This window comes from Liolophura sinensis, chromosome 9 (assembly GCF_032854445.1).
Source record: "Liolophura sinensis isolate JHLJ2023 chromosome 9, CUHK_Ljap_v2, whole genome shotgun sequence".
Classification (NCBI taxonomy): Eukaryota; Metazoa; Mollusca; class Polyplacophora; order Chitonida; family Chitonidae; genus Liolophura; species Liolophura sinensis.
In genome coordinates, this window is record NC_088303.1 from 20,353,269 (window position 1) to 20,378,007 (window position 24,739).

The 24,739-nt window shown below is 41.9% G+C and overlaps 1 protein-coding gene across 4 annotated transcripts; it reads left to right on the forward strand.

Annotated features, from left to right (window-relative positions):
• The first annotated feature begins 1,770 nt into the window (after positions 1 to 1,770).
• Positions 1,771 to 23,472, forward strand: LOC135475365 (uncharacterized). 4 transcript variants are annotated; one of them, XR_010445039.1, is made up of 10 exons: positions 1,771 to 1,866; positions 8,466 to 8,575; positions 9,535 to 9,687; positions 12,345 to 12,395; positions 12,973 to 13,011; positions 14,360 to 14,398; positions 16,437 to 16,765; positions 17,478 to 18,293; positions 18,707 to 18,838; positions 22,739 to 23,472. XR_010445039.1 is itself a non-coding variant. In XM_064755227.1 (7 exons), the coding sequence occupies exons 2-7, from the start codon at positions 8,467 to 8,469 to the stop codon at positions 15,219 to 15,221; spliced, it is 483 nt and encodes a 160-aa protein (XP_064611297.1). In that variant the 5' UTR covers positions 1,771 to 1,866; position 8,466; the 3' UTR covers positions 15,222 to 16,120. The 4 variants fall into 4 exon arrangements, 3 of the variants coding, with proteins under 3 accessions (XP_064611297.1, XP_064611296.1, XP_064611295.1); XM_064755227.1 differs by lacking the exons at positions 16,437 to 16,765; positions 17,478 to 18,293; positions 18,707 to 18,838; positions 22,739 to 23,472 and adding an exon at positions 15,130 to 16,120; XM_064755226.1 differs by lacking the exons at positions 1,771 to 1,866; positions 8,466 to 8,575; positions 9,535 to 9,687; ... (1 more) ...; positions 12,973 to 13,011; positions 14,360 to 14,398 and having other exon boundaries at positions 16,502 to 16,765.
• Positions 23,473 to 24,739: the final 1,267 nt, after the last annotated feature.

Genomic DNA, 24,739 nt, shown 5'->3' on the forward strand with positions numbered 1-24,739 from the left:
ACATTCAATGTTCACATTTATGTCATTTACAAAAATCAGAAAAAGAAGCGGTCCTAGAACTGAGGCTTGTAGAACTCTACTTTGAATAGAATATATGTCTGAATCAACTCCGTTTAAAGAAACTAATTTTTCTATTAGATAAATTATTTTTAATTCACGTCAGTAATGGGTCCCCAACACCCAACTGTCTCAATTTAAACAAAAGACTCTCATGCCAGGCTTTATCAAAATCCTTGTTTACATCTAGGAAAACTAGACACGTATCGTTACCATTATCCAGACTTCTGTACACATCGTGTACGATTTTAGTTAACTGACATATTGTTGAGTCGCCATGTTTAAATCCAGAATTATTCGATATTAGAAGGTTATGATTGATACAATATTCATACAAGTGCATATATACTACTTTTTCTAGCACTTTAGAGAGAGAGGGCTGTAGAGAAACTGGTCTGTAACTTGACATATCATGTCTATCTCTATTTTTAAAGACAGGGCATACTCTAGATGGTTTCCAAACTGACGGAAAGACTCCTGACTGAAGTGAGAAATTAAATAGTTTAGTGAGGTAAGGTGCTATATGAATAGCCCTTCCCTTCTTTGTAGTCCCCCATCAACCTCTTTCCCAAATCTTTTTCATCCACGTGCGTCAGTAAGTTGCAATGTCCATCTTCATGGTCGGAGGCCAGTGTTCCAATCCTCCTTTTCTGATACTGCAGCGCCTGAAGACGACTGACGTCGGTTCCTGTCTCGATTACTGGCCTCTTCTCTGAAAACCCAGCAAACACCAGACCTACCAATTTCCTTTCCTTCTGCATGAGTTGGACAAACTCGTACTTCTCAGGAAATCCCGTAATTCAGAGACTTTCCAGCACCTAAAGTACTTTATACGGTGACCTTCCTACATCTTTGAACATGATCACGTTGGTGCTTTGTTTATCTACCTCCAATCCCACAGTGCAGTGCGCGTCGCGAAAACGCTATTTGGCCTATTTAGCAGAGTGATATAGTTAGTACAAACAGGAGTTGGTGGCCTATAGTCTATTTCTTTTTATTTTTCTTTTAGAGAGTCGCCTATTTTCAGCCTCCTCTAAAATAGTCATGCATGCTATCAAGGGACACGTAATAACATAAGCTCTACACATTGATAGATTTGAAGTTCACATCACGTTATTGCAAGGAAAATGAAGTTAGAACAATTTTTCTTATTCATAAGTCCTTAAGCCCCGTTTCAACCATTGCCTCGAGTGACGTCACAATTAATCTAAAACCAGTGGCATGCGGGATATTGGGCGGACGTGTTTTGACGGAGGGCGGAAAACACCAGGAAACACCAGTTTCCTAAACTGCTATCTGTCTTACTGTAAAGCCTGTTTCTCCCTCCGCCATATTTGAAATTGTTTGCACGTTTTAGGATAAGACAACCTTAATAAATGAATATAATTTCATCTGTTGTTGTATATTATCTCACTGTCGTATGATTTTAAAGCTTGATGTTAGGAAATTTTTGTTATGAAAACATTGTAGCCTATTCGCTGAGTGTAGTGTAGGATGTGTTTCTGAATGGAATTCGTTCTTACTGCATGTTGGTGCACCTACTGTAAAACAAATTACTCTCCACGCCCATTCCCCAGAATGCCACTGTTTTTCTTTAATAATTATGATGTCACCCGAGGCAATGAGTCCTAAATCAATTTTGGTAGCGAGTATGACTAATTTTACAGACAGATGAATATAGGCCACTCTGTAAAAGAAATAGACTATACTTCCCATTTCTCATAAATGGGCTGACTGGATCAAGGTTGCGCCCCTCACATGACGCTGTTGACGATTACCAGTATGACATACCCATAAGCCGTAAACCAGGTAAGTTGGGTATTCAATTCATGTGATGTTTTTTATGTGCACATATATCCTATACTTCCCATGTATGCGTTCATTAAGTGTTGATTGAGGAAGTATGGGTTCCCATTTACCATAGAGCGAGCTTATGCGGCAAGCGTGTTGTAATGTGCGAGTTCTCAGCCGCAGCCTACCACAACAAGCTCTGCCTTGGAGCTTGGAGCTCTCCTACTGATAAGCATATAGTGGGTGAAGCAGAGAGAATCGCAGTGTATGTAAACAGTGGTGGACAACTTACACCATATGAGGCCACTCAAGACGTCTTTAATAAGCTCCTATAAGCTAGTCGTAGAGGACGGGGGTGAAAAGTAGAATGTGGGTTGAGGAGAGATATGAGGGCTGGCATTCACGCCTCACAAGATAACTATGCCTTCCTGCTATACTACCTCCCCAACACACCAGAACCTACATGACAGAATAGCATACATTATTCAGGCGCAGTGAATATGTACACGTACATGACAGCAACACCAGAAACTATGCTTTGCTGTTATTATATTACCCCAGTTTCACACCACTGTGAAATTATGCTGAACAATGTATTCAGTGTTTTTGCTTTCATAAAAACCCCAAAGATTATGTTTGCAGGTATGTGATATCAATTGTAAACTTAGAATAGCTATTTAATAACACTTTCCTTTATTAATGGTATGTAGGCCATAGGCCCGTATACATATATCTCAGGAAGTACATCTAGGCTGGCGGTGTAACTAAGAATTTATACTCACAGTTTATCTTTTTATTAGTTTACATACTGTCGACGCTAAGCCGCTCTAGAGATAGATTACAGAACTTAGCCAATCCATTTACCCAACTTAAGGAGGCACGTTTGTTGAGTAGAACAAAACGTTGTAATATTCTATATGACAAAAATTTCCCTGGTAAATGTTCACGACGCAAGTCGTCATACACTTCGTATATCGCTGTGTTGTCGGATTTACTGCCTGGTGTGGAAAAGACATCCATGTTTGATGACGTATCGTGACCGCTCGTCGCGTAACATACAATGTATGCTAGGAAATCTGATGGCCTATGGAGTAGACAGCGGGACATTGAGCGTTTTAGATCGTCAAGTTTGGATGTAGGAAGCTGGTACGGTTATTCCTGGTTATCCTTGACAACCCCGGAGCGAGAATGCCGTTTGACCGGGAGGGATTTTTATCCCGTAATTATCCCACATGGTCTGTTCACGTTTGCCGTGGATACTCTGTGCTTGATGTGTAACCGCGTTTAGACGCTTTGTCGTACAGAGCCTAATCTCAGACAAAGCACGGGTATCTTGTGGTCAGTCAGCGGTTCAGCATCGACGTTCGTTTAATTACGCGAAGCAGTAAAGAATTTGACATACTGGGCCGGCCTTACTTTCCAACGCACCCGTATACATTAAGACTAGGCAGGATATGATATTATACTCCATACAGTTCTGACTGTATATAAACTGCCACTGTACATATTATATTACATACGAGCGACAACCAAGCTGTGTTCGACTGCCACCAGCCGGGTTAGTCTGTCAGCGGCCGCCGGGTTCGCATGGCTGCCGTAGCTACCGTAGCGCTGGGAGGAACTGGGGTTCCGCTGTGAACGCCGGTAACAATCGAGGGTACGTGCTGTAAAACCATGAGCGACGGAGTTGCCGTGTCATTGTAGAACTATGGGAGAAAGGAGTCAGCACGACTGCCAGGCGTGGTGGACGGGCTGAGAGAACCGGACTGCCGTGTGGCTGTGGGAGAGCAGTGCTACTGCAGCTGGAACGAACCCAGAGGCGTACAGCGGGGCTGCAATACTTTGTAGCATTAGGGGAGTAAATATACTTAATTAAAGCATTTACCAGAGCTCAAAGTAGGGATTTTTTCAGGGTTTATACGCGGAATAAGCTTTGCACATTCTGAATAAACCAATCTGATTTCTTCTTTGTACACCTTTATTGGGCTACAGTTGGTCTTTTCAGCGTTGTCCTCCAACCCCCAGAACCACACCAGGTCAAAATGAATTAAGATTCAGTGGTGGCTAGACCAGTGCCTAGTGCGACCAGTTGCCGAGAAGGTAACCCTGGTTACACTGATACACTACCAAACATACAGGCGCACGCTACAAAAGTGGTGGCAGCGGTGGGACAGCCATCATGAGGAGCTCAACAGAGGGAGAACACAGATTTTTCGAAATGGGAACAGCCACATCATTGATCGACAGGGGATCCCCCGTGATAGCCAGTAGTGATGTCAGAATCTTAGGTACAGGCAGATCAGCTAGAACGGGAACGAGAGGCTGGGGACATCTCTACATTTATGGATCTTTCGGTGTGGGGACTGGGGAGGTATTGTCAACTGTTAATCAAGAATTGTACTTGGCTTACGTAAAGCTGTAAATGAACTGACGTCGGTGATGGAAACCGTGGTCTGTCGTCTTGGAGAGGATAACCTAGCTACTCGCGTAGAGCACTATATCCCCATGAGATGTGCGCCACAAGTTTTCATGGAAGTCCAGAGGAAGCTGAATATTGGTGCAGCTGTTGAAGATCAACCGTTATTAAGTTCAGCGACGGTTGCGGGAACATGGCCTCTCAAGAAGGCGTCAGTTAAAACCCCTACCTACGACAGAATAATGCCGTGGTGTGATTATTGTGTCCATTTTGAACATTGCCATACTCTGAACAGGACATACGCAGAAAAGGCACAACATCTGGTGGCAGCTGTTCGCGGATATGCGCAACAAGTATTGGTCAAGCTAAAGACAAAACTCGGGAACGTTGACTTCGAAAGGTTGACGGAAGCGTTTATAGAAAAGATACTCTACACGGGATCAGTTGGGTTTGTATAAATCCCAACTGAAAGCAAGATATAGACGTAAGGACGAGCCCCTGCCGGAGTTGGCACAAGCTCTGACACGTGTGGCCCAACGAGCCTAACCGGATGCGGGAGACGATTTACATGATACCCTCACAAGGGACCAGTGCCTTGACGCTATAGGAGATGATATCTGTTTCCAGGTATCGCAGACGCGACCCAAAAGCCTAGATTCTGCTGCACAGACGACTCTGGAAACTGAGGCATTTAAAGCTTCTGAGAGGCAGAAGGTTTTTCAAAAGCGAAGGTGACCGCAGCCCACCAAGAGGAAGTGGATGATTATATTCCCCGCAATCGAATCAAAGTGATTAACTTTATGAAGACGTGAAGAATACTGTTGAAAAATTCATGCCTGAGGTTCGATCTGCTCGGCATTATTCGAGACAAGGTTGTGGTCGTGGTCGTGGTCGGTCCCAGCAAGGAAATGGCTAGCGACATGGGTACTGGGAATGGGGCAAGGAAGCGAGATTTTGTGGTGCAGTGGTACAACCTATGACTGAACCAAAGAAGAGCCCCTTGGCAGAATTCATGCCTCGAATACAGAAGGCGAACATAGGTGAGATTGGACTATACTTACCGGCATGCATTGGGTCAGTGTTTCATTGACACAGGGGCCTCAGTGTCAATACTGAACGCATCTGTCTATGACAAGTTGGCGTCGAAGATGAAATCGGCGCGACAAGAACCCTCACAGGCTGCGAATGGCTGACGCCAGCATGACATTAACTGGAGAATTCCGACTCATGACTGACAGAAAAATTGTAAGGCAAAAGATGATCGTCGGTGCATTAACAGTTCACACCATCTTGGGGTATGATTTTCCTGGGTCATTACGCTGCGCTAGCGCGCTAACCAACTGAGCTACGAAAGCCGCAAAGTCTAGGAAGAGGATTCGGAGATCAGGCCTGTCCTAGAGTGGGTGCGGCTGGACCAGAGAAAGAACAGCGACGAGGTAGCTCCTTTTGGGGAAGTCACCAAGAGTTTCTGGGGGTTATATGATGTCCTGGAAATAAATGACGGCCTGTTGACGCGATGGATGAATCTCCAGGGCAAATTACAGCGAAGACTGCTGATTGTTCCTGGACCTTTACGGCGGTAAGTGATGGGAGAGTGTTATAATAGTCCGACCGGGGGGCACCTGGGGATGTGAAAAACTCTGAAGAAGATCAGACAGACCTAGACTTGGCCTGGGCTTCAGCTACACGTGCGACAATGGTGTCGCAGTTGTGATCAGTGTAATCACAGAAAGCGGTCTGGAAAAAAGCCAAGGAGGTACCACATTGAACAGATGACTGGAGCCCTGGAGCCTGCTGTGGTCTGTACGGATTCAGAAAGTAATAGTTTCGATACAGAAGGTAGTGAAGAGTTGGTAGAGGAAAAAGAAGAGTGGGCCTATGCGTCATCCTTCGAGGTTCGACGATCTTGACATGGATTTTTTCGACTCAGAGTGGTAAGGAGAATATGTCCCAGGTGTGGATGTACAGCGTAGGCTGCAACGGTGTAGAAAACAACCGGTCCGTAATGATAGTTTCTGGAATCTGCGTCGAGGTTGTACTGGTGTACTCAGACATGCAACAGACTTACAGCGTTAAAAATGTGCAGCAAGGGTTGCTAATCAATTACTGTAGTAATGTTGAAAAGCCTAGAATTAATGGAGACTCTCTGCCTGGGTCACGTCAGGGGACTCACACTGAGCTTTCTTTTACCGTGCAGGAAATGAGTTATCGCAAGTCCGGATCCAGAGGGCAAAGTTCCGACCGCCGTACGAATGGAGCAGACTATCAGGGACGAGGTAAAAGCAATGCATGAAGTCGGGTAGACCGACGAAGATCCACCTCCCAATCTACAAGGAGGGACAACCAAACGGTAGAGGACGAGAGGTTCTTAGGTCCTTTCTGTGAGAGCCACTACCTCTAGTATAAGTACCTGAAGGCACATTTGCGGAAGATGCATAAGTAGGAAGGTAATCCTATCCTGCGCCTAGGGACTGGCGAACTCCGGTGATACCGACACCAAACCAGATCCGAACCAACAATTCTATCGGATGTAAGGTCCACCCTATAGGTTTCTCCAGCAACAGTGACCAGATATCCAGTGCTACGACTGGTTTCAACATCTTCCACGGCGACAGGCCCAGTTCAAGAGAATGAGGCATCACAGAGTCTCGACCCTCTCGACGAGGAAGAGAACCTGAATGTTGCTGTAGATGAGACCATGCTCTTACTTGAGGAGAAAACCAGACATGATGAACCAAGTGGGGGCGTGCAAGACTCGCAGTCGAATACAGGACAGGAACCTCCGCAGCATGGCCCTTTGAGACCTAGTGTGACTAACCGACCTGCTCGCAGGAATAGCATTGTCACTGTTAAGAGAACACGCCTCTATGTCACTTCCAAGGGGAACCGAAAACGGTATGACAAGTGGGAGTGGGAAGAGCACCATGCTCTCCTTGGAGATTTGGACGGTCAAAGATCATACCATCCACTGAACGTTTAAAACGTTTCTTTCTGAAAGACATTTATTTTACTGTGCAGTCATTCACTAATCCTTCACGGATCAACAAACTGTTGAAGGAACATGCCGTCCATTGTAATTTTATCTTGTGATTCTTCAGTTCAATTTCATACAGCATGCTACTCACAACTGTTTAGGCGAGGGAGCCGTGCTCTCAGGGCAGGGGGTAGTGTAGCGAACCGAATTACCTCACCTAACATGAATTATAGATGCTTAACATCTCCGATAGCGATAATAAAACTATTTGGCCCTGTAAATACTGTGTTGTTGTCTTCATCAGTGGTTACCTTATTGGTATTGGTCAAATACCTGATATATTTCATCTTTACGAGACGCTTATCAGGTGTTTATGCGTCAGATTTACTTCCTGGTTTGGAAAGGACATCCATGTTTAATGACTTATCGTGACTGGTTGTCGCAAGTAATTCGCCGCATGGTCTGTTCACGTTTGCCGTGGATACCCCGTGCTTGATGTTTGGACGCTTTGGCGTAAAGAACCTAATCTCAGACAAAGCACGGGTATCTTGCGGTCAGTCAGCGGTTCAACATCGACGTTCGTTGAGCTACGTTAAGCTGTGGAGAGTTTGACATACTGGGCCGGCCTAATAGGCATTACTTTCCAACGCACCCGTATATATTTAGACTAGGCAGGATATGATATTACTCTATACAGGTCGTTACATACGGGCGACAACCAAGCAGTGCTCTACGTCACCAGCCGGGTTACAGTCTGTCAGCGGCCGCCGGGGTCGTCATGGCTGCCATGGCTGCCATGGCTGCCGTAGTACCCGTTCCGCTGGATGGAGCTGCTGCTGCTGCGGTGGCCACTGTAAACGCCGGTAATGATGGAGGGAATGAGGAAGCTATGTGGGACGGAGTTGCCCTGTCAGTTGTATAACTGCGGGAGAAACGAGTCCGCACGCCTGCCAGGCCTGGTGAACAGGCTGAGGAAACTGGGATAAAACCGAAATTCTTTCAGCAAATAGCGTTCTGTTACATAAAACTGGAATTTGTCATTAATACATGTTGCAGTGTATATAGGATGAAACTGAAATTCTGTTAACAATAAAACGGTACTCTTTGAAAATAAAACTGAAATTTTTTAAACAATAATTGTGTACTCTTTGAAGACAAAATTGAAATTCCGTTAACAATAACAGCCGTCTGTTAAATTTTGTTAAATCTAACTGCATTCTGTTATAGGATGAACAGTGAATACCCTCAAAGAAGGAAGCCCCTGAAAGTTTTCTCTGCTGATCGCATTCAACGGAAGAGTGTCGTGAGCTCAACGTTTGTGGAGTTTATTACGATATGTAAGTAGACATTTGTATCTATATATGTATGCTTTGGCTTTTACCTCGTACTTAACATTTTTTCGGTCATATGACGACCAGGAGTCGTTAGGTGTGTGTACATATACTGTGTCTTCTTGTAACAGGGCGAGTCCATGCCGACTATGTGCTGCCGTCACAGAAGTATCACGCCGAAAACACCAGACATGACGGCATGACACCCCACCCAGTCGCATTATACTGACACGGGTCAACCAGTCATGTCTCCTTGCTCTAACACCTCAGTGCTGAGTGCCAAGCGGGGCAGCCATTTTTAAAATCTTTAGTATGACCCAATCCTGGTTTGATCCAAATTCTCCTGACTTCGAGGTGGACGCTCTAATCATTAAGTCACCGAAAGGGACGTCAACATTTGTAATTGATCATTTATTTTTACCTTTACACGATCGATGCATTTCTCATCATTACAAATTTGCATTTCAAACTGGAGATTGTGCAAGTCTTTGTGTATAGGGTCACGTAATATTTGTGTATGATTAAGTTCGTAAGTACGTAATTATTTACCAATAGCTCTAGTCAACTTGAACTGTCCTTTGTAAAACAGCACAAGCCATCGACTATTGACGAGTAGCCTATTTACATCTTTGCTTTGAAAGTGATACAGCTGTGTTCCATGTGTATACGAGCTGATTCATAAGTATACGATTATAAACGGGAAAGTGTGCGTATACCTGTGGCTTTTAATGTACATATTTGCAGTGGTTTGTGTATAAGGTAAATAAAACTTATTTATGTTAGACTTCTGTATATTATTGATATAAATACATTAATATAGAGAACTCCCTACTGTCACAGGCTCATAAATTTTACTGTCAATTTCCAAATTTTTTCATGCAATGTGACACGAAATGCTTAGTAGAACTGCGGTAGAAGGTGTTCTCTGCGCGTGGTAACGTGGCAGCTGTATGATGTGTTGACAGGCAGGGGGAAGTTCAAGGTGGGCAATGGGCCTGTCAGACTTGTACTAGAGGAGGACGGGACAGAGGTGGACGGGGATTACTGGGAAACTCTCCCTTCAAACTCAACCCTGTTACTGCTCACAGAGAAAGGCCGTCCCCAAGAAAGCGAATTTGGTAAATATTTTAGAACAAAAATCTTATTGGCGAGTTGGTTGAAAGGCGTCTTCACCATGCATTAAAGCAAAAGAAGATGCACCAAAAGTTAGAATACACATTCGTCATTCATTCCGTCTGTCTCAAGTTCACTTTCCTTTATAATGTATTTGTCAAGGGCATTGTATATTCAAATGTTTAACCCATGTCTCAAATTATATTTATTATTATATTCATTGTTTACTTAACATGTCTACTATGACGACACCATCAGCTAAAGCATTTATACGGTATATATTGCGTTAGGCATGTTACGATGACTTTCGTCTCTGTTTATTTAACTGATTAGTGTTTTACACCATACTCAAAAATATTTCACTTATTCGGCGGCACCGGCCCGGATAGCACAGTTGGTAGAGCGTCCGCTTCGGGACCGGTAGATCCAGGATCAATCCTTGATCGAGTCACACCTAAGACTTTAAAAGAGAAAGTTGTAACTTCCTCGCTTGGCGTTCAGCATGAAGGGGATAGTGCAACGACTGGTTGACCCGTATCAGTATAATGGCTCGGGCGGGGCAAGGCTTACTTTCCTTCGGTAAGTCGTCTCAGTGAAGCAGCACTAAATAAAAGAGCAGTGGAAATCCGTCCTGCAACAAGGAGGCACATTACACGTACATGCACCCTTATGGTTCCTTCGTCGTCATATGACTGAAAAATTGTTGAGTACGACGTTAAACCCCAAGCACTCAGTCACTTATTCGACGGCTGTCAGCAGTATGGTTGGAGGAAACCATGGGTAAACGCACTAACATCCGCAGGTCTCTGGCAGACCTTACCACGTATATTTTACGTATATATTTTTATATATAATTTTTTATATGTAATTTTTATATGTAATTTTTTATTCTTTAAGGTGGAAAATAAATCGATATAATATATTCAAGTCTTTTATATGATGCATATGATCTCAAAACGAGTATTAGGTCGTTTGGGCTTCACGATGATATATAAAGAAATTTTAATCGGTCTAGGACAGCATAGGGAACTTGGAAGATGATTCGTTGGTACCGTTGGTACTGGTCACTTGTTTATTTAAATGTTTCTATGAGTTTGATATACAGGTTACACGTACGCTCATAATGATCTATTCACTATGTGGACGCACTTTATTTGCAGTTTATTTTTTATCTTCAGACATAACCTGCAGCTCCCCGAGGCCAGTCCCTTCAGACGGTTAGGCCTAGACTTGTTTTTGGCATCCTAAATACAGAATTGACCCTAATGCATACGTTGTGATGGCCACCCTAAGGTTTTACTTGATCATCTTCTTTCACCATATAGAGAGTGTCAGTCAAAAGTCACGTCACGTGCTCCGAAATTTTAAATTTTAATCCCCGGATCCTTCATATAACTTTTTATATCCGCCTCCAAAATCCGTTTATCCAGCAAAATGGATAGACGCTCTACTCATTTGCTGATTTCTTTCTATATCTACAGTTATATTCTGACTTTTTGGCCGAGAGTTCATAAAAAATCCACCCAAAACGAGAGAAAAATCCTGCCATACATCACTTGCCTACATTGTAATAACAAGTAATGTGTTTTTACAGTAAATTTGCTGTCAGTTTGGGCTACAGTGCATATTCCTGCAAATAAACAGCTCCTTTTTACAGTAAATGTACAGCCAACTTAAAAGACTTATATAGGCTGCAAAAGTACAGTATCACAGCATATGTTTTGTCGCAGCAACTCTCGATTAAACACTAGCATGATGTAAAGTAACAGATAAAGTCATTGAACATAACTAGATGTTATGTTAATTTTGTAATTTTAATATGGGTACATGTAAATCTATTTTGTGCAGTAATTTTTGTAGATCTACTCCATTTGCATTTGTAAATTATTTACAGTACTTTTACTGTCTCCCGTGAAGTACAGCAAAATATTGTGTGTTTTTATATATATAGGGTACAGACAATTTATATAGTGTCACGATCTCTTAACCTGACCCGATGCTAAGCAAAGCGGTCACAAATAGAAGCTGCACGAAAAACATTATTTTACTTATTTATTTATTTGATTTGTGTTTTAAACCGTTCTCAAGAACATTACACTTTTTCGACGATGCCCACATTACGGTAAGAGAAAACCGGACAGAGACCGGGGAAACCCACGACCATCGGCAGGTTGTTATATATAGCAAACATGCCACGAACGAACGGAGCGGATGCTGCATGGCATGAGTTGGACTTGAATTCACAGCTATTGCATTAATTGGTGAGAGGTGTGAAGCATTGTCGTACAGATTATACATGATGCAGAAAAACTGATGCAAAGCACGCCTTGTTGATACATGTGACTACAGAAGTCGCACATGGTGGCTGTATACATACTGTGTAGAAAACCTAACTGAAAGTTTTGTACGATGACCAGAATCTGTTGTATGTCCGCTGGGGGTAAATTGACAGGAGGCCGTATTTCACCTGTTACATGTGATGATTTGTCAGCTATCACACTGTCATCGCTGCTCTGGTTTTGCTCTCTATTTCTGCTGGTGGGCGAAGCAGCCTGAGACCTCGTCCCTTTGCATTGTTTCAACCCTACTTTGCCTACTTTGTGAAACTTAAATCTTCCACAATCATTTTAAAGTTTTTTCTTTTTATTTTCTTTTCTTTTAGTGGATCAGTATGAATCTGCTAGTTGTTCATCGGAGAAGATTCCACTGAAAGGTCAGAACATGTTCCACAAGAGGTTATATTAAAACAATCTGGAATCGAAGTACATTCGTGTGTGGCTAGTTTTATTGCTCATAACCTGCTTCCTTTCACCTTAATGCAGGCCGTAGTCGTACACGTGAAATATTCTTGAGTAGGGCCTAAATCGGAAATAAATAAATAAACAAGTAAGTAAATATTGCTTTTAATAAACAAATTGTTCACCCGTGCTAAAGAAAATCATGTGAATCTTCTGTGTATCATATTACACTATACCCAACTCAACTTTCCACATATAATTGGAACGAAATAAATGTTTTTCAAATTGCTTGTCACACTGTAAAAGAAACAGAAGCCATCTTGGTTTTAAGCGTATGCCCAACCGAATATAATAGCTATTCTGTGTATATTCTTCTTTTGACTGAACACGATTTCCATTATAATGCTTGGTTATAGCTTGTTTGGGTTTATCCATCGCCTGCTAAAAAATCAAGTGAGACAATCAACTTTTTACACATGTAGCTATCCGGAAACAAAAGCTTTTCTGTAGTTATTTGACTAAACATTGGTTATATATTTGATTTGTTTGCAGATGAGCCCTCATTTCCTGAGAAGCGGAAACTATGTGAAGGTAATACAGAATCTCGAGAGCTTAAACAAGGTTTTCTTATTACATATATCTGTTATAACATTGTGAGAAACAGTAAGAAAAAGCTACTGGGTCTCCATTGAGATGTACAAGTTTATTTCATCTCTCATTGTTGTAAGATTGTCAGGACCAGTACGGAAAAACTTGCCAGAACCGGTAACAAAAAGCTACTGGATCTCCATTGAGATGTACAGGTTTATTTCATCACTCATTGTTTGTAAGATTGTCAGAACCAGTACGGAAAAACTTGCAGAACCAGTGACAAAAAGCTACTGGATCTCCATTGAGATGTACAGGTTTATTTCATCACTCATTGTTGTAAGATTGTCAGAACCAGTACGGAAAAACTTGCCAGAACCAGTAAGAAAAAGCTACTGGATCTCCATTGAGATGTACAGGTTTATTTCATCACTCATTGTTGTAAGATTGTCAGGACCAGTACGGAAAAACTTGCCAGAACCAGTAAGAAAAAGCTACTGGATCTCCATTGAGATGTACAGGTTTATTTCATCACTCATTGTTGTAAGATTGTCAGAACCAGTACGGAAAACTTGCCAGAACCAGTAAGAAAAAGCTACTGGATCTCCATTGAGATGTACAGGTTTATTTCATCACTCATTGTTGTAAGATTGTCAGGACCAGTACGGAAAAACTTGCCAGAACCAGTAAGAAAAAGCTACTGGATCTCCATTGAGATGTACAGGTTTATTTCATCACTCATTGTTGTAAGATTGTCAGAACCAGTACGGAAAAACTTGCCAGAACCAGTAAGAAAAAGCTACTGGATCTCCATTGAGATGTACAGGTTTATTTCATCACTCATTGTTGTAAGATTGTCAGAACCAGTACGGAAAAACTTGCCAGAACCATTAACAAAAATCTACTGGGACTCCATTGAGATGTACAGGTTTATTTCATCACTCATTGTTGTAAGATTGTCAGAACCAGTACGGAAAAACTTGCCAGAACCATTAAGAAAAAGCTACTGGATCTCCATTGAGATGTGCACATTTCTTTCAGCACTCATCCTTGAAAGATTTTCACGACCAGTAATGAAAAGCTGTTGGACTACTATTGAGACGTACAAGTTTGTTTCATTACTCATTCATACAAGGTTTTCAGGACAAGTAAGGAAACCCTTCTGGGCCATGACAAGGGTTTATATACTGTTTGTAGCGACAAACAAGAAAATAAAAACTTGCAAATCAGCTACAGTAAAAGTGCAATAATTTATTATCTTACATCAGAGAAGACTCAAGAATCTGTAATGCCCCATTGTTGTGTTTGCCTGTTATAGTGCGATATATACACACATTAGTTCTGTTTTCAGATCATTCCGAGGTTCCTGAGAAACGCAATCGCTCTGACGGTTAGTATCAGTAACCTCTCATTTTATACTTGCAGAATAGGTCCAATTGTCTGGAATAACTTGCCCTCTCACTGGAAGTGTCTTGATTCATTATCGTTGCTTAAGAGCATAATGAAGTCTATTTTGCTATCTAATATATAAAGCTCCACCTCAGTTTTATTCACGTGAAACATTTTATGACTAAAAGTTGTTTGTTTATTACTGTGTTTATGATTTGTTCACCACTGTGATTATGATTTGTTCACAACTGTGATCATGATTTGTTCACAAATGTGATCATGATTTGTTCACAAGTGTATATGCCGAGTCTGTTCAGTGTCTGCAGATACTATTATTTCAAGTATTGTAGGGATATAACAAGTCCTCAGGCAGACCATTACCGATTTACTTACAGTGCTGCCTCACTGAAACTCCATTTTGAGGACACCAGACATGACGTCCAACCTAGCCACAGTATATAGTGACACTAGACCGGCTAATATTTGTTTCATCCCATTACGTTAAGTGCCTAATAATGACGTACCAAGATTGACAATTAATTTTAAAAAATGTAAGGTTTCGATCAAATTCAAACTTAAATTGGGCGAATCATAGCGTCAAACAACAATTATATAAGTTTGGGATTGGCACGGGAGATGAGTAAGACGACATTTACAAGAATACTGTATTTTACTTATAAAATAATGGAAAAATTCAATATAATTAAAGTCTCATTGTGTCCTTTCTACCAGATGAGACTCGGAACGATCAGACCATTAAAGACTTCAGTGGAAGGCTGTCGACGAGAGTGTCTTGTGGTAAAGATGATCTACTAATGCTATGAACTACCACCAGGTGGCTATGGAAATGTAACTGACGCAAATGTATCAAGTTATAAGTCTGGGAATTTAACTTACTGGCCATGTATATCAGGTCCTCCAAGCTCAAATTGAACTGATAATGATATACGTGTGTATAATGTCAAGAAAGTGTAAATTTAAACGAGAGATCCATTAAAACAAAACTGGACGTGTGCAGATGGGGGTTATGAATCCACCAATGATTACTTTTGAATGTTTACCTTAAGCGCCATTTAAGGTAAAGTAAGAGAAATACAGCTTTCTGCAGATCCTGTGGGTGATCTGTCCCAGCCACAATGTCGACTTCCGCTATCGCTTTCCGGCGAATCTTGCGAAATACAATACTTACTGAGCGCTTATCCCGTTTTGATCCTACAACAAATTGGCCCGTTGTCGAGTTGTATTAATCCTGAAGCTGAAATTTGATTTATTGATTTATGGATTTGCTATCAATTGCTGTATGACCCCAGATTTTTTGTTGGTTCGAAAGGATCTGTCACGGTAGTTGGCGAGGAATCGGCCACGGAGAGGTACGATAAGAAAGTGCAGATTTCAAAATTTCCACAGGAATTCTGTTAATAGCCGAATGGTTAATGTGCCAGTGCGACGCAATGGCTCAGCTGTACTAAGTATATGCTTTAGCCCGTTATGCAGGTAGAAAGTCGACTGACATTAGTGTATTATGTGATATAGCGATATACTTGTTAAACATCAGTATAGCACACGACACATTAGTGTGTCCAGGGCACTGCAATACCAATACCATCTAGTTTTTTACACAAGTGTAATATGTGGACATATGTGGACAATGAGGGCTTTTTTAGAGAAGACGTCATGTTCAATATTGGAGAGAGAACAAACTGTAACAACGCCCCGAAATGATTAGGCATTTCAGTAACCACGAAGACCCCGTTCCTCAAATTCATCACATGCTAAGTTATAACTATTACAGTAAAAACGTCTTGCAGGAAGTAACAGCCATGGCGACGTAATGTATAAACGTAATATATATATAGCATATATATATATATATATATATATATATATTATATATATATATATATATATATATATATATATATATATATATATATATATATATATATATATATATATATATATAGATAGTAGATAGATAGATAGATAGATAGATAGATAGATAGATAGATAGATGATAGATATATATATCTTGATTACAGAATTTACCACCAGAGGTACCATGTATTGTTGGCTGGCAACATTACTCCATTGAAAAGAAGAAATATATTCAGAAGAAAGCCGACAGCGGAAAATCCTAACGCAGGGATCAGGAGGGTGAACCTGCCGGAAACTTGGGGGTATCATGACATGCTCGTCTTGTTGAAATCCCTCTTCTTCAAGGATGGGAAAAATGAAACAGGGAAAGTAGAGATGATGAGTTGTTCTCTGGGAAACCCGAAAGGTGTGGTGATACCAGCAGAAGGCTTCTCCGTGGATCGTACACACCATCCAAATCAATCAGGAAGTTTATCTTCTGACAAATCCACGAGTAAGCACGCTTCGTCACATCATTCTTATGTTCCCTAGTTTTTTGTCTCCTTATTTGATAGACGAGGGCACCCGTGACCGAGTGATTAGAGTGGTGCTGCAGGCACAATGATTCAGTGGCCTTTCACCTATGTTCTCGCTGTGAGTTTAATTCCAGCTCATGCTCTCCGGTCGTAGGTGAGCAGGTCTGCCTGCAACCCGCGGAGGGTCGTGGGTTTTTCACAGGCTTTGTCCGGTTTCCTATCATAATGTTTGCCGCCGTCCCTGAGCATGGCACAGATAAATAAATATTTTTATTTAAAGATAAATAAATAAATAAATAAATAAATAAACGAGGTGGTTGGGGAGAGGGTGGTTCAAAACTAAGCGTCACATGGCAGAGTGTAAAAACTGTCTGAAATCACCTTACCAAGAGAATAGCGTTAAGTTCTGGTCAAAGTATTATGCAAAGGACTGGCTAAACACAATTAACATATATAATGGTAAACACACCGTAAAATATTCCGAACCAGTTATAATTATTCTTACTCTTGAACACATTGGGAAATATCTCTGAACACAACGTTAAATCAACGAGGATGAAATATTAATTCAGACGTGATGGAATGAGATACTGTTTTGATAAGTATGTTTTGTTGTTAGGAAACTCACAGAAACAAGCGTACAAAAAATTAGCATGCTACTTTAAAGTATCTGCCACCTTTCATTCACAGTTCCGGCTTCCAGTTATGCTCTCAGATTCAGACTTACGTAGTCAGTTTTCAACCTGTTCAACCGAGGCGACTGCTCAAACATCTGTTTGTCCCAGAAACCCACGAACCAAGTCGCCTGTTTCTGGGGCTCGCCCACCGGACTCCTCTAGCCCACCAACCAAGGCGGCTGCTTCTGCGAGTCGGTTAACAGGCTCCATTAACCCACCAACCAAGGCGACTGCTTCTGCAAGTGGTTCAACTGGCTCCACCAACCCACCAACCAAGGCGACTGCTTCTGCAAGTCGGTTAACAGGCTCCACTAACCCACCAACCAAGGCGACTGCTTCTGCCAGTCGGTCAACTGGCTCCACTAGCCCACCAACCAAGTCGGCTTTTTCTGGGGTTCGCTCAGCAGGCTACACTAGCCCACCAACCAAGGCGACTGCTTCTGCGAGTCGGTCAACTGGCTCCACTAGCCCACCAACGAAGTCGGCTTTTTCTGCGGTTCGCTCAGCAGGCTACACTAGCCCACCAACCAAGGCGACTGCTTCTGCCAGTCGGTCAACTGGCTCCACTAGCCCACCAACCAAGTCGGCTTTTTCTGGGGTTCGCTCAGCAGGCTACACTAGCCCACCAACGAATGCGTCCGTCTCTGCGGGTGGGTTAGGAGGCCTCACTAGCCCACCAACCAAGTCGGCTATTTCTGCAGGAAGGTCAACCGGCTCTACAAGCTCACCAGCCAACCCGCGCGTTATCTACGCCACTTCAGCTAGACCAAGCATATCTTCTATGTCTACAACAAAGCCAACACACCAACAGTCTACAATCAAGCGTACAGTAAATATCGATACACGCTCCTATTCTCTTATAAGCACCTTTATGTGACAGTTTCTTGATCTGTTAGTTAAACCATTATACCTGTGATAATATGATGTAACTTTAGCCCTTTTATTAAACATATAACGTAGGACCTGTTTCGTATCTTGATAAGAATGACTGTTCATACGTCTTTTCAGGCTGCAAAGAAAATGACATAAAATTTGCTAAGTCATGTTATACTGAGGTTTATGTTAATGAAAAGTTGGATACACTGCATGCGTATTTGTTAAAAAAATGTACAAATAATTAAATCAGTAGTATATTACACAACAAAGGTCTCAGAAAGGCATTAGGTCTATAAATTACGAGGACATCAACATGCGTAAATAAGCATATTATAAAACAGTAACTGTCTTATGTTTTTTGGTCAGATTCCTTTAGCGGCCCCCATCAAGCAAGAAAAATTAGATTACAGTGACTCAAGTGCCTCCAGTTCCACCAACCGTGCGTTCCTTTCAAGAAAAGATGAGCGACCAATTCAACACACATCTGCCATACCAGAGGTAAACATGATATGTATCTCCTGGGCTTACTTATTTAGTTATTTAAGTTTCACGCCCTCATTCAGCTTAGAAAATTTCCCGCCTTCTTATATTTTGTACTCTGATAACATACTCAGAGCTGTATCTCTGTCGCTGTGGTAACGTGTTCTCAGCTCCATCTCTGTCGTTGTTCTGTGGTAACGTGCCCTCAGCTGCATCGCTATCGTTATTCTCTAGTAAAATACCCTCAGCTGTTCGTCTATCGTTGTTCTCTGGTAACGTGCCCTCAGCTGCATCGCTATCGTTGTTCTCTGGTAACATGCCCACAGCTGCAACTCTATCGTTATTCTCTGATAAAATACCCTCAGCTGCATCTCTGTTGCTGTTCTGTGGTAATGTGCCCTCAGCTGCATCTCTGTCGTTATTCTCTAGTAAAATACCCTCAGCTGTATGTCTATCGTTGTTCTCTGGTAACGTGTCCTCAGCTGTATGTCTATCGTTGTTCTCTGGTAACATACCCACAGCTGCATCTCTTTTCCTGTTCTGTGGTAACGTGACCTCAGCTGCATCTCTATCGTTGTTCTCTGGTAAAATACCCTCAGCTATATGCCTATCGTTGTTCTCTGGTAACGTGCCCTCAGCTGCATCGCTATCGTTGTTCTCTGGTAACGTGTCCTCAGCTGCATCTCTATCGTTATTCTCTGGTAAAATACCCTCAGCTGTATGTCTATCGTTGTTCTCTGGTAACGTGCCCTCAGCTGCATCGCTATCGTTGTTCTCTGGTAACATACCCACAGCTGCATCTCTTTTCCTGTTCTGTGGTAACGTGCCCTCAGCTGCATCTCTGTCGTTGTTCTCTGGTAACATACCCACAGCTGTATGTCTATCGTTGTTCTCTGGTAACATATCCTCAGCTGTATCTCTCTGTCGCTGTTCTGTGGTAACGTGCCCTCAGCTGCATCTCTATCGTTATTCTCTAGTAAAATACCCTCAGCTGTGTGTCTATCGTTGTTCTGTGGTAACGTGCCCTCAGCTGCATCTCTATCGTTGTTCTCTGGTAAAATACCCTCAGCTGTATGTGTATCGTTGTTCTGTGGTAAAATACCCTCATCTGCATCTCTATCGTTGTTCTCTGGTAACATACCCACAGCTGTATCTCTCTGTCACTGTTCTGTGGTAACGTGCCCTCAGCTGCATCTCTATCGTTGTTCTCTGGTAACATACCCTCAGCTATATGTCTATCGATGTTCTCTGGTAAAATACCCTCAGCTGCATTTCTATCGTTGTTCTGTGGTAACATACCCACAGCTGTATGTCTACCGTTGTTCTCTGGTAACATACCCTCAGCTGTATCTCTCTGTCGCTGTTCTGTGGTAAAGTGCCCTCAGCTGCATCTCTATCGTTATTCTCTAGTAAAGTACCCTCAGCTGCATCTCTATCGTTGTTCTCTGGTAACATACCCTCAGCTGTGTCTCTGTCGCTTTTCGCTGGTAACATATCCTCAGTTGTATCTCTCGCTTTTCTCTGGTAACATACCCTCAGCTGCATCTCTATCGTTATTCTCTAGTAAAATACCCTCAGCTGTATGTCTATCGTTGTTCTCTGGTAAAATACCCTCAGCTGTATGTCTACCGTTGTTCTCTGGTAAAATACCCTCAGCTGTATGTCTATCGTTGTTCTCTGGTAAAATACCCTCAGCTGTATGTCTATCGTTGTTCTCTCGGAACATACCCACAACTGTATGTCTATCGTTGTTGTCTGGTAAAATACCCTCACCTGTATCTCTATCGTTGTTCTCTCGGAACATACCCACGGCTGTATTTCTATCGTTGTTCTCTGTTAAAATACCATCAGCTGTATGTCTATCGCTGTTCTCTGGTAAAATAACCTCAGCTGTAGGTCTATCGTTGTTCTCTGGTAAAATACCCTTAGCTGTATTTGTATCGTTGTTCTCTGGTAAAATACCCTCAGCTGTATGTCTATCGTTGTCCTCTGGTAACGTACCTTCAGCTGTATCTCTATGGTTTTTCTCTGGTAACATACCCTCAGGTGTATCTCTGTCGCTTTTCACTGGTAACATGCCTACAACTATATCTCTGTCGCTGTTCTGTGGTAACGTGCCCTCAGCTGCATCTCTGTCGCGTTTCGCTGGTAACATGCTTACAACTATATCTCTGTCCCTGTTCTGTGGTAACATACCCACGGCTGTATCTCTGTTGCTGTTCACTGATAACCCACCCACATCTGTATCTTCGTCGCTGTTCTGTGGTAACATGCCCACGTCTGTATCTCTGTCACTTTTGTGTGATAACATGACCACCGCTGTATTTCCCTCACTAGCCTGTGGTAACATGCACACAACTGTTTTTCTGTCACTGTTCTGTGGTAACATGCCCACCGCTGTATTTCCCTCACTAGCCTGTGGTAACATGCCCACAGCTGTTTTTCTGTCACTGTTCTGTGGTAACATGCCCACAGCTGTATCTCTGTCTCTGTTCTGTGGTAACATGCCCACAGCTGCAGCTCTGTCGCTGTTTACTCCTTCCACACCCACATCTATATCTCCGTCGCTGTTCTGTGGTAACATGTCCACAGCTGTATCTCTAAAACTATTTCTATGATAACATGCTCACAGTTGATTTTCTGTCGCTGTTGTAAGGTAACATGCCCACAGCTGTATTTCACCCACAACTGTATCTCACCCATAGCTGTATCTCTGTTGCTGTTATTTGGTAACATGCCTACAGTTGTATCTCTGTCGCTGTTTAGTGGTAGTATACCCACAGTTATAGCTATATTTGCTTTATTTCATTGCTGTTTAACGCATGTGAAATTTTTTCTCTTATACAATGGAGGAAGATTATAATTATACGATAGCGGTCAGTTTCAGTCGAGGAAAACCGAGGTGACTATTTGAAAGTTACTGACGAACTTTCCCACGTACAACGAACACATATGCTCAGAATACAGGTGAAATATAAGAGGCCTTTAATAAACGTTAGACTGTACTAGCGGCCAAATGACTGCCAGCTGTCGCAAAGGCCCCACGGACAGAGAGAGCGGAGGAATCTAGACATTCTTACGAAGGCTGCATTTGAACCCGCAGTTACAAAGTAGACATACGAAGTTCCAGCAGTGTAAAATAAAATACATTGCATTCTACTACACAGTACCATTCCCACACTGCGCCTCACTGACTTATCCACTGACCCAGGCAGCTCCCCACTCAACCCAGCCCCTCACGTTCATGTAGCACCTGCTCTCCACTGCTCCATGTATTCGCTTGTTATGTTTGCTGTTTTCTTTGGGGTTTCGGTCATTAAGTATCCCTGTGTGGCCTGTCACACAGCAGAAATATTCATTAACCAAATATTGGCAAGTCCGCTTAGGCTAAGCACCAAGCCAGTAATTTCCATGTTGTTACCAGAATTTTGTTCATGAGTAACAAATAAATGATAACAAAAACAACCCATAGCTTTACCTTAACCAATGAAACTAACACAATTCCTTGTAGGTTAAAGGATTCATGAAACGTACTGTTTTTTGTATTCCATATTTAGTTTGTCGCAGGTTCTGTACATGAGCAGAAGTAAGATTCTCATCATTTATCTTACATTCTTTTAAAAAAATCTTGATTGATGATAAAAATATGCATAAACTAGCATTCTGACTACACGATAGCAAAAAGCCCCCAAAATTAAAAACAACTGTTTTCAAGATTTTTTTCGCACTTGAACCTTTTTACCCGTTACCATTTAACAGTTACGTTTCATTAATCCATTAAATGTGAAACATGGCTTTGGTAGTTTTACAAATGAGTGTGATTATATAATCCGATTAACAGCTAATGTCATTGTGATATCCGGAGTCACTGTTACGGCTACACAGGTATTTTGCATACTGTATTCTATTTTTTTTCAGGAGGAGGGGACATGCGTGTGTCAGTGACGTCACTTAACGCGTACATGTATATAGTGCTCTGCATGCTCTACTCCGTTCTCAGACCTGCGGAGAAAAATATGGTTATTTAAATAGATACCCCTTGCGAAACATGTATCTTACACTGAGCTCGTCACAATTAAAGTACTATTCAACATTTCAGGAAGACATGGAAACGACACAGACGAAGAAATGTTCACACTGTTTCATTCGATATCGGAATTGCTTTTTGTTCCCATGTGGTCACGGCATATGTAGACATTGTGGCGAAGAACTGCATTCTGCCCACCTGCCATGTCCAGTCTGTGAGAGGAAAATTGTGTCCATAAGATCAATCTTTGACTAATAGATCCCAGGCAAAAGTGGTCGAACATATATATAACCCTTGAATATTTAATTTGGCATCGCTGACTGGAGAATCTGGTCAAAATGGAGCGTGTACCGTCTTCTTGGATGACATCACGAAACGTGTGTACTACGTCGCAATCTCTCATTCGTTTCATGCACATGTGTATTTGTCGCTGTACAAATCTTTCCGGTTCACATTACCTATTCCATGTATATTTCCTGTGTATTAATTTCCATTTTGCATCGCTCTTGTGCTTACCGAGTATATAGGACTACCTTACTTAACGCAAGTAATTTTGAGCGGAAGTATTAAACCAGTAACATATTCGTAGTAGACAGATATATCATTACCTCTTTTAATGTTTTAAAAAGCATCGTTTATCAATAAATGAGTGTGTTTTGCTAAAATATTGCACATTTCTACATCATTGTGTGACTTTATTTAATGTTTCAAAATGGAATTGTCATAGAACAGACGGAAACAAGTTTATCAAAGGGTGAACTAGTATTCACCAGCCAGGTACAGCTATAGTGTCCATTCTAATACTACTCAAAACGTTGGAGCTCCTCCATACCAACGTATAATGGAGCAATGTGTTCTATCGCGTACACTTGATTTGTCCATCTACTGGCAGTTGAAACACCTGACAAGCTTGTGCAAGTACTCCTGGTGAAATGAACCTGAGATCTAGAATAATGTAAATGTATATGCTGGCAATAATCTCACCATCCATGGTACAAATACTTCTCTACGGGTTGAGGGTATACTTGTATCCAGTAAGACTTCTCTCTCTGCTCGTTCTGCAGCTGTCTCAGTTAAAGGGAGTCACTCTAAAGAGTTGCCGTGATAGAACTGGACATTACATTCACATTTATTATAGATTCTATAGGCCTATAACACCATACTGTGTCGAAAGGGAGTCATGGCTTTAAGATAACAGATACAGTTTAATTGTCTTTGTGTCAGTTATAATGAGAATTTATTTTCGCGGTATTAAGCGTACGTTTTCACTTTTTCTATCGTAGTACCTGCATGAGGTAAACGATCGACTCCTGGCAGGGGACAAACGAACTTTCCTACCTGTGAAGCCGCTAAATCGAACTTCACCAACTCTACTTGAACGGCCCACGTGAACCGTCGCAAGTAGGGGAATCTCAAAATTTTCTCCGAACTCCACATGACGCGTAACAGACGAAGATCCATACATACTATAGCCATTTCTACTACCCACAGTTTACCACTCGTAATTCACAATTGTCTTTGTATGGCGAGAACAAACCATTGTATTGGACTATCAATCCGCGAACAGAATAGCAAAAAGACGCGCTATTTTAACTTTGAAAATGACATCTTTCAAATGTTGAATTGTTGCTCCGTCGAATGAGGAAATTGAAATTGAGCGAACAGCGACATTTAAATGTTAAATGGCGTGTTTCTTTACAAGAGGGATAGTTTCGATTCTGACATGGTAAATTATCCTTACTTGGAAAGCAATATACCTAAGGATCCTGCATATGGCGTGTAAGCCTTGTAGCATTTGTTACACCCTGTGTGTTCCTATCAACGTCAAAACTTTGTTACTACAAAAACTGGTGTGTCAAGGTTATTTCTTCAGACATCTTCACTCTAATTTT

What these genes read in the sequence shown, in the direction of transcription:
- LOC135475365 (XM_064755225.1), top strand. Translation starts at nt 17,493, where the DNA reads ATGCTCTCAGATTCAGACTTACGTAGTCAGTTTTCAACCTGTTCAACC. An exon ending in AGTCTACAATCAAGCGTACA is followed by an intron (nt 18,294 to 18,706) that starts GTAAATATCGAT and finishes TTTTTTGGTCAG; the next exon opens with ATTCCTTTAGCGGCCCCCAT. An exon ending in ACACATCTGCCATACCAGAG is followed by an intron (nt 18,839 to 22,919) that starts GTAAACATGATA and finishes TCAACATTTCAG; the next exon opens with GAAGACATGGAAACGACACA.